The sequence below is a fragment of the Parasteatoda tepidariorum genome, chromosome 5 (genome assembly GCF_982258835.1).
Source record: "Parasteatoda tepidariorum strain Cologne lab strain chromosome 5, Ptep-v5.0, whole genome shotgun sequence".
Taxonomy (NCBI): domain Eukaryota; kingdom Metazoa; phylum Arthropoda; class Arachnida; order Araneae; family Theridiidae; genus Parasteatoda; species Parasteatoda tepidariorum.
The window spans coordinates 91,275,136-91,289,057 of record NC_141759.1 but is presented as its reverse complement, the minus strand read 5'-3'; the positions used below and the strand labels follow the sequence as shown (position 1 = coordinate 91,289,057).

At 34.6% G+C, this 13,922-nt stretch overlaps 1 protein-coding gene across 1 annotated transcript in view; it reads left to right on the top strand.

The window, feature by feature from the left end:
- Positions 1-13,922, top strand: part of LOC122272131 (uncharacterized) — a 59,178-nt gene extending 45,256 nt beyond the window's left edge. Inside the window, exons 18-28 of the mRNA XM_087162907.1 lie at positions 291-731; positions 2,049-2,333; positions 2,423-2,668; positions 3,244-3,489; positions 3,864-4,013; positions 4,309-4,422; positions 4,756-4,839; positions 6,504-6,662; positions 10,413-10,469; positions 13,404-13,481; positions 13,792-13,922. Coding sequence (XP_087019033.1) covers positions 291-731; positions 2,049-2,333; positions 2,423-2,668; positions 3,244-3,489; positions 3,864-4,013; positions 4,309-4,422; positions 4,756-4,839; positions 6,504-6,662; positions 10,413-10,469; positions 13,404-13,481; positions 13,792-13,922 — 1,991 coding nt within the window. The remainder of the gene's footprint in view (positions 1-290; positions 732-2,048; positions 2,334-2,422; positions 2,669-3,243; positions 3,490-3,863; positions 4,014-4,308; positions 4,423-4,755; positions 4,840-6,503; positions 6,663-10,412; positions 10,470-13,403; positions 13,482-13,791) is intronic.

Below are 13,922 nucleotides of genomic sequence, written 5' to 3'. Positions count from 1 at the left end.
CAAGTTCTCCCCATCAGGTTTCTATAACGATTCTGTTTTAAAAAGCCTTACATTTGTTTCCCTAGGCACAAGCAAGCGATATCGGACAAACAAAAAAATATGGAAACAAATATCTAAAATAGGCTTTTCATGCAAATCGATTATTTATGAAATCTAAGTAACTCATATGAATATGAAAAAGCAGTCAGTTTATAACCATTAAAGTTTGCCTGTTGTCCAAAGTAGGCATTAATATTTCATTACATATCATGGGGAAATATCACATGATAAAAATAATGTTTTTTAATTAGTTGTAGATCCAAGTGGTTTTGTTGGTCCTGGTCGTCCAGGAGGCTCTCATCATCCTGATCATCCAGATGGCTCTAGTTATCCTGTTCGTCCTGGTGATCATCCTAGTCGTCCTGGACGTCCGATTGGTTATCCTGTTCATCCTGGTGATCAGCCTAGTCATCCTGGACGTCCTATTGGTTATCCTGTTCGTCCTGGTGATCAGCCTAGTCATCCCCGACGTCCGATTGGTTATCCTGTTCGTCCTGGTGATCAGCCTAGTCATCCTGGACGTCCGATTGGTTATCCTGTTCGTCCTGGTGATCAGCCTAGTCATCCTGGACGTCCGGTTGGTTATCCTGTTCGTCAGATTGGTTATCCTGCTCGTCCGTCTGGTCATCCTGGCAGTTCTGTGGGTCGTCCTAAAGTTCATCCTGAAGGTTCTGGAGGTCCTGGTGGTTATGGTATGCTTACTAATATAATGTAAAATAAAGAATTTGTTTGTGTGTCCCTCTTATAACTCTAACCATTTGAGCTAGTGACTTGAAATTTAGACTATGGGTGAGAGGGACAATTTCAGCCTCCGATCCGAAAAATCAATCAAACCTTCCCGTTCGGGAAGAACGTTTGAAAAATGGAATTTTTTCATTGGCTTCGAGATTGCCATTAATAGCAATTAGACTGCTACAACCGATTTTCTTTCTTTCAAATACTTTAAAATTACATCTGTGACTTACGGTTAGCTCATAGTAAGCATTAAAAAAGATTTCTTACATGTTCTTCATTTAATTATATTTTAATCTTTTATATCAGATAAACTCAATAATTAGAATGAGAGTATTGATGGATTATATTACCAAATTAGTATTCTCAATGTTATTTGAAACCACGTACTTATTTTGTTTATAGTTACGCTCTTAAATCAACAAACTATGGAACTAAATTATTTAAAATTAGCAAAAATTAAAATAAAAAATATATAAAAAATTTTGTATTAAAAAGCAAAGAGAAAGAAAGAAATTTGAAAAATCAAACTATAATAGACGCGATTGATGCTTAATCAATTTATTGAAATAGATAAAATCGACAATGATGGTTTTAGTAATTTTGGTAATAACTGAAATAAATAATAAGCTACATTCTCTAAGAACGATAACACAAAATAAATAAATGAAAAACACTGATTCGATTAAGAGAAATGTAAAAAAATTGCCATACTTTTGATGACGTCAATGGTGTTTAATTAATTTGAGTAATCGGTACTACTCGTAGTAAGATAATTGTTGCAGCATTAATGGGTACCAAATGTACAAAAGTTGGTACTATGTAATGCATTAGTATATTTGATATCTAATATAACTGCATCAATACAGAGAAGCTTTAAAATAGATACTTTGAATGAGCTTTTTAAGGAAATTCTAAAAGTATAAATAATGTAGACTATCGCCTGAGTTGGCCTATCATGAGTTGGAGTAGAAACAGCAATATGACAAATAATTCCTATTGCCGTCAATCTTTACTTTGATGGGATAAGCTACTAAAGACGTATTTTTCTTAATCTTACATCGTAAAGCCACCAGCAAGGATAAAATATAACAATAAATTTAGAAAGAGGAATTAATTTCGTTTTATTAACTATCCAGGTATATGTTTTTCAGTTTAATATAGTGATTGTATATTTTTTTCACTCTGTACTTGGTATTCAGATAATACTAATATAAATGCTCACTAGTATTTCTTAAGTTAAATAGCATTCAATCAAAACAATTTGAATTCTGTAGATGTTGGTCCCGGTGGAACTGGTCGCCCTGTTCGTCCGGGTGGATCTGGTATCCCTGGTAAACCGAGTGGTTCTGGCTATCCTGTTTTTCCAGGTTCATATGGTCGTCCTAGTCGTCCGGGACCTCATCCTAGTGGTGTGGGTCCTCATCCCAATCGTCCGGGTCGTCCTCCTGACCGTCAGCCTGGCCGTCCTGGTAGTTCTGTTCATAAAGTTCGTCCGAGTGGTCTTGGTCGCCCGAGTGGTTCTGGACATCCTGGTGGGTTTGGACGTCCTGGTGTTCATGGTATGCTTACTAATATAATATTAATCTATATCCTTACTAATATTTGTCAGGTAAAATAGAACCCTATTTAAACAATGAGTATTCTGCAGGTGTTGGTCCCGGTGCACCTGGTGGTTCTGCTCGCCCTGGTGGTTCTGGTCATCCTGTTCGTCCAGGTCGTCCGGGTGGTTCAGGTCATCCTGTTCATCCAGGTCGTCCGGGAGGTTCTGGTCGTCCTAGTCGTCCGGGTGGTTCCGGTCATCCTAGTCGTCTCGGTGGTTCTGGTCATCCTAGTCGCTTGGGAGGTTCTGGTCGTCCTAGTCGCCTCGGTGGTTCTCATTATCCTGATGGTTATGGTATGCTTACTTATATATCTCACCCCGGTAAGAAAAATGCCATAAGTCAAAAAACAGCAATTTTGAAGTTGTGTCAGTAAAAAATATGTATGAAGTGTCCCATCAAGCTAAAAAAAAGTCCCATCTCTAGATTGTGTTATTTCAGATTGTGCTCAAGATTGTGCTATTTCAGAACGAGCTTTATATAGTATTCTCTAAGTTGGTTTTTCTCAAATGCTATTTTTTCACTTGTGGCACTTTTCCAGCCGGGGTGTGACATTCTTGTTGCAGTATGAAATCTGATTTTCTGAATTTCACATGCTTGCAATTCAATTACTAGGCTCTTTTTAAGTACATTATGCTTATTTATTTATGAAGCATTTATAAATAATGTACGCTAATTCAGACTTGTAAGCCATGTCAATTATATCAAACCAGATGGTCGCAAATAAGAGGTATAGCGCAGATTGTATGTTGATTCTTTAAGGAATTGGGTGGCTAGATTTAAATTTTTTGTATTATTTTCCTTTTTACTCTTGTTTCTCTTCATTTATCAGGTAAAATAGCACCTAATTTAAACAATGTATATTTTGCAGGTGTTGGCACCGTTGTACATGGTGGTTCTGCTCGTCCTGGTCTCCCGGGTGTGTCTGGTCAACCTGGTCGCCCAGGTGTTTCTGGACTTCCTGGTCTTCCGGCTGGTTCTGGTCATTCTGGTCGTCCGAGGGACTTCAAGCCTCCTGGTCGCCCAGATAGTTTCGGTCATCTTATTCACCCGGGTGTTGCTGGTCGTCCTGGTAGTTCTAATCATCCAATCGGTTCAGGTCGTCCTAATGGTTATGGTACGCTATGCTTATATATATTATGCTAATATATTCTTAACTTATTACGGCATGTTAATTTATTCTTTTAACGAAATCAAAACTGATTTCATGAATTTTATAAACTGACAATTCAAGTAATTCAATTTAAGTTAACTTATTGAGCTTAATTATAAAGTATTCACATATAATTTGAGCTAATTTAAACTTACGTGTTGACCATATTAATTATATCAAAGCAGATGGTTGCAAATAAGAGGTTAAGAGCAGATTGTATATTGCTTCTCTAAGGAATCGGGTGGTAATTTGATATTTTTTGTACTATTTTTCACTCTAATCTTTCTTACATTTCTCAGGTAAAGTAACATCCTATTTAAGCAGTGTATATTTTGTAGGTCCTTCTGGTTCTGTCCGTCCTGGTCGTCCGGGTGGTACTGGCTATCCTGGTGTTTCTGGTCTCCCTGTGCGTCCGGGTGTTCCTAGTCGCCCCGGTACTTTCGGTCTTCCTGGTCGTGTGGGTGGATCTGGTCGTCCCAATGTTCATGGTAAATGCTTATTAATATCTTTTTATGGAAAAATTAAGACTAATTTCATGAATTTGACGTGCTGACAATTCAAATGCAATCTGTACATTTATAAGTAAATTTATTAAGGCATAATCCGGAATTATTTATAAATAATCTGAGCTAATTTACACCTATGCTTGAGCCATGAAAATTAAATCAAAACAGATGGTTGCAAATAGCGCAGATTGTATAAAGAATCGGGTGGTTAGATTAGCATTTTTTGTACTATTTGTCTTTACTCTTCATACTCTTTTACATTTCTCATGTGACATAGCACCCTATTTAAACAATGTCAATTTTGTAGGTGTTGGTCCTGGTGGTCCTGGTGGTCCCGGTGGACGTGCTGGTCCCGGTGGACGTGCTGGTTCTGTTCGTCCTGGTGGCCCTGGTATGTTTATTATTATATTCCTGTTGCATTTCCAAAACTAATTATATGGATTTGACTATTCAATATTTCAAATACTGTCTGAGTACTTTTTTAATGCAGTTTAAGCTAAAGTTGGTTTCAACTATAGAGTATTTATAAATTATTTTGCTTATTCATACTTATTTGTAAGTCTTATCAATAATGTGGTAGCAAAGGGATGCATATAAGAGGGAGGGTACAAATTATCTATAGACTCTTAAGAGGATCGGGTGGGAAGGTACTACGTTTCGCACTACTTTTTTCTTTTTTACTCTTAGGTTAAATCGCATACGAGTTAAACGATGTTTTTTCTAGGTGTAGGTCCTGGCGGCCCAGGTAGTCCTGGTGGACGTACTGGTCCCGGTGTACCTAGTGGTTCTGCAAGTCCTGGTGGTCACGGTAAGCTTACCATTATATTATTATTGCAAAATTTAAATCTTTTGACAAGTATATTTTAAATACAGTGTATGGCAGTTCAAAAAAATCCAATTAATAAATTGGAGTCATCTGCAGAATATATATATATATATATAAATAATTTGAGCTTATACAGACTAGCATGTCTTATCAATTGTATTGGTGTAAAACACAAATTGTAAATACACTCTTTAAGGAATTAGTTGGGAAAATTAACGATTTTAAAGCATTTTGATTAGAGCTAAGTTATAGTAAAAAAATATTAAATTCGATTTTAACATGCAGATTTGTACACAAATTTGCAATATCATGGATACTGCATTACTTATAGGTAAAGCTTATTAGGAAAACGATAGTTTTAAAGCATAACTGAATTCAACAGAATTGTCACAGTTTAAGAAAAACAGGTTTCTTTTCTTTTTTTGTAAAGGTTGTAACCCCACTTATTGTCTTATGCTAAAACTTTCCTTCCATATTAAAAATTTGTAAGCGTCACCACTATCTTTGATCCGCAGCACAAAAACGATTGAACTTATAGATCTTGAGATTACTAAGACGTTAAGATAAAATGTGAAAGGAGTAAGATGATTTAATACAATTTTACATTTGATTGGTAATTCGAGAATAATTAACTGTTTAATTTCTTGTAAAAAAAGCATCTGATGTATTTTGACCTTGAAATGGAAGCTATTGACATAGCAACAGAAAATATTAAATGATTTTCAGACACTTAAAAGAGTTTTATTGATGACTGTTAGAGATTTGAGTGGCGAAAACGAATTAGTTTCAATTCCTTTTTGACCACAGCCTCAGAGTTCCTTGAATTCAGATGTTTGAAGATCATTATTTTACCATTATATATTTCAATAAGGTTCCCAACGCCTTATGTATAACACATTGAATTTTGTGTATATTTATACACGTAGAAATTTATAAGCTTAAAACTATAACTAGTACGATACTTCTTCAAAAAACATACCGACCTGGTTTTAATTGTTGTAGTTCATCTACGTCACACTGGAGCTGCCCAATAGGCTATTTGCGAGGGTCAGGGAAACATCCCTGAGAATGATCCGAAGACATGCCATCATAATTTTGATACATAATTTTGATAACTTTACGGTAGAACAGTCTAACGAGGACAATACCGCACATCCACAGATCCCAGGCAAACTGATCCAAGTGGTCCCCCACCCGCACACTGACCGCAGCCAGTGATGATTGACTTTGGTGTTCTGCTGGGACCCGTGTCTGGACTATCTGTCCACTGCAGGACTCCTCGAGGTAGAACAAAACATAAATCAAACTTTTCAATACTTATTTTGTTTTTCAAGATTTTCACATTCTATTGTTATTTTTTAACACTTATTGTTCTACACTTACTGTTGTTCTACACTTATTGTTATTCTACACTTATTGCTTTATTCTACACTCATTGTTATTTATTCTACACTTATTGTTATTTATTCTACACTTATTGTTATTTATTCTATACTTATTGTTATTTATTCTACACTCATTGTTATTTATTCGACACTTACTGTTATTTATTCTACACTTATTGTTACTTATTAGTGTTATTTACTCTACATTTTGTTGCGTTGACCGGATGATATTGATGCTAAATTTACGATGTTATTCTATAGGATGGGGTCCTAATGGCTTCCATGGTTATGGAGATCCGATTCGTCGAGGTGCTCCTTTTGGTCCTGGTGTGCTCCCTGGTCTTGGTATTCCTAGGGGTTCTGGTGGCCTTCCTTATCCCGGTGGTGTTATTCTCCCTGGTAGAAAAATTGTTGGTGAAGGTAGGCTTATTATTGTATTAGATTTGGTTAATTGGTAGATATTTTGAAAATTATTGGCAGCTTTTTTGACTATTTGTTGCAAACACATCTGTCAATCGAGAGCTGTTGTGTAATTTCAGCAAAGATTAATATACTTTTTCTTACTCATCCTGGATTAAGGAATAAAAAGAGCTGATATTTTAAAATAATTTTTTTATTAATCAATCGGAAGACAGTTAAAGATGTTTACCTACGAGGTCTACAACTACTTATGTATGTGTGAGCTGAAGAAAAGATTATATCTTTCATTTTCCAGATTTTTATTAAGTATAATTTTTTTTCCTTCTTTTTCCCTTTATTTCATTGTTCTGTAATATTTTCCATGTCTTCTCTACTTCTCTACATATATATATATATATATATATATACTAGCTGATCCGGCAAACGATGTTTTGCCATATGAATTATTTCTAGAGTATGAAAATATATCTTATTTATTGTAAATGTGTGCGTATGTGGTATATGAGTGGAAGAGGCATGGAGCGCTGTGAATGATGACGGAATGTGAAAGTAACAACACACCAAATAATATTTTTTTAAAATTTATTGCAACTTTTTCTTATAAATTATATATACAACGAATTCTGAAAATATTAGTCAACAATATTAATCTCTTAGTGCGATGGAGTGTACAATATTTTTTGTCATTCCATCTTTAGCTAACACAAATAAACTGGATGGTTTGCCCACTCGAGAGTATGCCACGTATCTGTGCGAAAAACATGGTGTGTTCAAATCTAAGACGCAAACAGACATTGTTTGGCCTTATCATTGCGAATGCCAATCTAATGTGGAATTGAATGCGTTTAAATTGAATTGGCATATCTGTGGGGGCATAATAGGCATAATAGGGGGCATAATAGGGATTGGCACATAATAGGGATTCGTAGAAGTAATATACTTTCATCCCGGAATTTGTCATTTAAAATAATGACTTCGATGACGTTGTTCATTAATTTTTTTATGACTAATCGCGTGCCGTTGCACAGCCAAGGTGGGTTGAAATTACGATGCAAAATAACCGGAGATCCAACTTTGAGTACTAAATTATGCGGTGATATGCCAGGCAAATCCAATGAGTTTAAAAACTATGTTGGAAAATTTGCAGCTTCAATGGGATCGCAAACTGCATCAACGGATTTGCATGTCACCAAGTTACCTGGCAGTAACTGTTGCATCTACAGATTCAATTCGTTGACGTCCACATTTTTTGCTGCTAAAATCACCCTCTCCGCCAGCCACTCATGATGAATGTATTGCGTGTGTACATCGGGAAATATTAGGCTAATGAGAGCATCTTGTGAATCAATGATTGCGCAGAAATCATCCGGTAATTTAAGCATCCAGTCTCATCCTTAGTAACCTTTCCATCACCGATATCTAACAATTGTTTTGAGAATGTTTCAGCAGATGGATCTTGAAGCATTTGGACGCGCATATTTACTTTTAGTAGAACTTTTTCAACATTACGCCAAAGTGGAGATGATCTCAAGAAAGCATTGATCTCATCAGCATACATTATACGCTGAATGACGTGAAGTGTTTGTCTGAAATCACCTGAAAGGAGTAACATAGTGCCGCCGAATAGTTTGTCATTATTTTTTTTATATCTTTCAATGTCCTGTTCAATGCCTCAAGCGATTTTTGTGTTCCATAGTGCAATCATCCCAGATGATAATTTTACTGTATTTTAACACTGTGGCCATAGAAGAAATATTTTTTATGTTGCACACCGCATCTGAGTTGTTTTGAATATTTAGTGGCAGCTTAAATACTGAATGAGCTGTTCTGCCTCCGTCCAATAAAATTGCCGCAATGCCAGATGATGCAACGGTCAACGCGATGCCATTATTTGATCGTATTTCACCGAGAATTAGCGAAGTAATTAATGTTTTGCCAGTTCCACCTGGTGCATCAGGAAAAAAAATCCACACTGTCCTGCTGAAACTGCGAGCATAATGCGGTCATAAATGATCCTTTGTTTCTCATTCATTAGCGGAACATTGCGAGTAACAATCGCTGCCATTTTTATCGTATTGTACTGAAATTCACGATCCATGTCAGTGTTTAATAAATCAGATGCACTTCGATTTGGCGAAAGCATACCGAAATTACTGAGTGGCAATTTGGCAATAATAATGCGAAGATCCTAAATAACAATCAGTGCTTCATTGTACATAGCATCGCTGAATACTATCGTTAGATCGTTGCAACGTGTGCGATATTGATACCGTATATCATCAGTCATCGAATCTTTGTGATATTCTCCTAACGTTTCTATACGGGCCGGGAAACATGTAGCTAATACTATAGCAAATAGTAGACGATATTGCTTTGCAGTACAGTTCAATGCTGCTTCAGCAAGCATACATTCCCACTGGTTGTCGTCTTCCAGCAAGCCGAGTGCAAAGCATGCATCTTTATACGTTGGATGCTGATTTCCATCGACTTTACATATATCTTGAAATGACAATGAGCCGGTGTAATTAACCAACAACAGTCGAAAATAAAAGCACTCAGTCTGCCTTGGATTGACTGTAAATATTCTCCCCAAGGCGTTTGATTTGAATAAACTGGGACATGCATCAACCGGTGTGCCTTGCTTGTGGGGTGTCCATTTTTTTGAACCCATGTGAAATAGGGTGGTACTTCTGAGTAGAGTAATGTCCGTGCAAAGACGCCAAAAGCATCCGTACGATTACCCTATTAAAAAAATTTGGCGAGTGTAGTTTTTGGTGGATTTATAGCTCGGTCAATCGCTGTCTCGTTCGTGAAATATACGCTCTGACCGTTTTTAAGATGGACGGCTAAATGAATAACGGTTGGATCCCGTTCATTAATTGGGAAACCAAAGATACGCCAAACAGCTTCATTGGAGCTGAGGTACCGGCCTATTTGGTACAGCGTTATTTCGTCGTTGTTATTCACTGGAAGAGCAGTCACATTGGTATTTTCAACTCGAAATACTGCTATATCATTGCCTTTATTCACATACTTGCAAATATATTTGATGCTCTTCTTTTAAGGGCATGCATAAGTATTAGAGTTTAATATGACTTGTTGCAACGCGCGTGAATATTATTTTTGATTTATTATGTTTCTATGTCTAGTTTGGATCCGAATACGATTAAATAAAGATATATTTAAAATATACGTTAAATCTGTCCAAAAAATGAAGAAAATTAGATACAAACCATTCTCGAATCCTTCTGAAGGTACACAGAAAATTTCATTTAAATCCGTCCATCCGTTTAGGAGGAGTTCAGTGAAAAACACACGAACAGACGAAAAAAAAATACTTAAAACATTTAAAAAAACCTCTAAACAACCTTAAACAAATTTTTTCTTAAACGTTTAAATATTTAAATAAAAAATCATTTGCTAACACTTTTCCTTCTTCTCTTAGAATATATTCTTTCTTTCCTTTCTTTGTATTTTAAAAAATAGGTTGATCTCTCGTTTCACCTATTCTTTTCTCTCTCTCTCTCTCTCTCTCTCTCTCTCTCTCTCTCTCTCTCTCTCTCTCTCTATATATATATATATATATATATATATATATATATATATATATATATATATATATATATATATATATATATATATATATATATATATATATATATATATATATATATATAACCTGTAAAATATAATCTTATTACTATTATTGTTAATAGGAATATTTTGTGATTCTTTGTGTTTACTTTAAAGATTGCTGTTGCTGTAGCTGTGGCCGTAAAAAAGGGAGAGCTGACCTTCTGTTCAGAGGTTTGATATTTTAAATTATTCGTTATTACAAATAAATCCAGTTCAATTTTCGTTTTATAAGTTAACGTAATTAGGATACGATGACAAATTCGGTATTTCCCCGTTAACAGCACCTATCCAGGCAATTCTTAAGACTCTAAACATTGAGTTATGAAAACCTCAACAAGTAATGCAAGTAGATATCATTTTATGAGCAGTGAATCCTGAAATGTGTTTCTTTAATCAGCATTTGTATTTGATGGAAAAAGAATCACCAAACGAAGACATGCTTTTTGTTTCTCTTCCAAATAAAGTTCTCTGAATTTCGTCATATTAAAAATTACCTATGTTATAGTCTATATATGTGGGGATAGTAGTTATCGACAAAGTCAACCTTCATCTACGAAAAGGTACCCCGACACTGAATCGAGTTAACATGTCTTACATACTAGTGAATTGCAATTGTATTTTTGTAGTGGTAGAGACACTACACAACTCCGCCACCAGATTCATAACTGTGAGAAAATTCGGTGAACGGATACCATTAGTTGATTCATTGTTGTTTTAGTGAGTAACCGAGAGAGCGGTATTAAGATCACCGGACTTCTCAAATGCTGATTCTGAAAGCTGTATTAAGAAAGCCGCTAATTAAAAAACTTCCGTTCCTCTCTAACTATGCCAGAAGTTAGAAATGTGCTTGTCTCATTTATTATTTTTTGGAATTGTAAAGTAGAACATTTGTAATTTGATACATTTTGCGGCAAAAAAATTCATAATAACTCCCCCTCCCCTATGTATTAAAAAAATGACCCCTTATACTTTCAAATATATTCATTAAATATTTTAACAAAATTGTATGAAATATTTAAAAAAAAAAGTATCATCAAAAAATTATTATGGAGAGTAGACCCCTTTCGTACCCTACTGTGGGCACTTCTGTTACTTATATCTATTACTCCACCAAGCGCAATAAAATGCCGAACACTATTTTTCATTAATTCGAGAATATTTTGTCTTCTTTCAGGAGGAAATAAAACCGTTAAAAAATTTTTTTTTAAAGAAAAGTTAATTGTTGGAGGAACATTTTTTTGCATGCTTCAAGTTTTTAGACACTATCTGGATTCCGGAAAAATATTAAAATTTTCAGTTTATTAAATTATCCCACTTTCCCTTTGTTGGTGATTATGAAATTTATGAAATTCTATTTTTTAAATAAAGTGAGTAATCTTTAAAAAGGTTAAAATAAATTAGAAATTGTATTGATAACGTTCACATGAACTTATTTAACGATCATTTATATATGCTTGCATGAATCCAAATTCTTATTATTAACTAAATTAATGTACTTCTAAAACGCTTTGTTGAGAAATTTAAGTAAATAACTTTTCATATTTCAAAGTTAATAATACGAACCTGCATTCAATATGAAATACATATAGTGCACATTGCAAGCAAGTAAGTACATGTATATATGTATCAGCAATAACATATAAGATTTTTAAAATTAAGAAATATTTTTTCCATACTTTTTGTTATTAAACAATGATGTTTAGGCAAGAAAATCGTAATTTTTTTCCAGTCATACATTAAAAGACCATCATTTGAAAATATTTATCAGCATCCGGTGCAAGTTGGCATCTCTGAGTAACATATCATTACGAAAATCATTTAAAAATGCACCAAAACAATTTTTCATTTTAGACTGGTACAAAAAACTGTCATTTAGTCATGTTAATTTTTCTTGTATTATTTTAAGACAAAATTTGAAAGATAAGTTTTCATCACCTTTAAAATAATCTTATTGTTCAGCACAAACTACATTACACTTATTTACTGCGATTCTTCACATCGTTTGGCCAATAAGGCATCCAGCCTATTTCTCCATGTTTCCTGGTCTGGGGATCTGGCTTTCTCTAATCCTTTAAATATTTCACTTTCAACATCCGTCTTCAACATCCGTCAACCGCCAAATCTTGGTCTTCCTCTTTTTTCTCTTTCCCTCAGGACCCTAAGAAAGAGAAACATGCACTAAATTTTCTCTTGGCATTCTCAATACGCGTAACATCCATTTCTACCTACTCTCAATGATTTAATTTTCTGTTGCAGTTTGTTTGTTTTTTTTCTAATATTGTTGTGCCTCTGATTTAAACAGGTCAAACCACTTTGAAAATTTTTCGAAACTTATACGCGTTTTTTTTGAAAAAAAAACCTCGGTATTAAAAAAAACCCGAGGTTTTTTTTGAAAAAAAAAACCTCGGGTTTTTGAATGTTTGACTTTCTAAGGTCCCATATTTCAGAGCCATATTATACAATTGCTCTGAAGATTGTTTTATAGATATTTATTTTGGTTCTGAATTGAATGCTTGTTGTCTTCCAGAATCATTCGAGGTATCTAAAAGATGTACTTGCATAGATGACTCCTATTAAAAAGAGAGTCATATCCTATTAAAAACAGAATCATATCTAATAAGAAACAGTGTCCCATCTTAAAAAACAGTGTCACATCTTATAAACAAAGTCATATCTTGTAAACAACAGTGTCATTTTTATATTTGCCTGTATTCTTCCAAAGCTGTCAAGGACAGAACCGAGATAGGGAAATTCATTTACGTTTTCAATTTTGTCAAGTTTTAGTTTTCCTTGTGATTTTTCGTTTATTCTCATATTTTAGCTTTTATTTTCGTTCTTGCCCTGCCTGGGTGAGAACCCTGTTTCTGCCATAACGGTCCAGAGTCCGGATAAAATGGAGAGGTTATAGTGAAGGGCCAGTCCCCCGTACTCGTAAAACTCTAGCAACTTCATTATACGAGTGATTAAAAAAACCTCTAACTTAGTTTTTTTTATTATTATTACGGGATATAACATATTTAATGTCGAATACCATGTTGAAATGTACAATTGAAAAGAACTATTAAAACCATAGAATGAAATTATTTTATTTTTATTATCCGGAAGGTCGATCTACTGCTGGTGCTGTTGATAAACTTTCTGATGCCGATAGCGAAGATCAAGACGAGATCGACTACTATGAAGGTACTGTTACAAGTTTTTCTTTTAACTGTACGCGAATATTTTCTCTCCTCAATCTTCAGTCACCTATCCGGTGAAATTTATGAGAGTATTTAATGACCGTATAATTTAATTTAGTTTAGAATAAATCAAAAAATTTACATTATTCTACTACATTATACGAGAGGCTAAAAATACTCTTAGCTTGAGTTTTTTTGAAAAATCATTCGTATGGTATATTACATATTTAATGACATATACCGTGCTGAAATGTTCAATTGAAATGAACTATTGAAACAATCGAATCAAATTATTTTATTTCATTATCCGGAAGGTTATTCCACTGCTGATGCTGTTGATAGACTTTCTGCTGCTGATAGCGGAGTTCAAGACGAGATCGACAACTACGAACGTACTGTTACAAGTTTATTTCCTAAAAGGAATATTTTCTCACCCTTGTCTTGA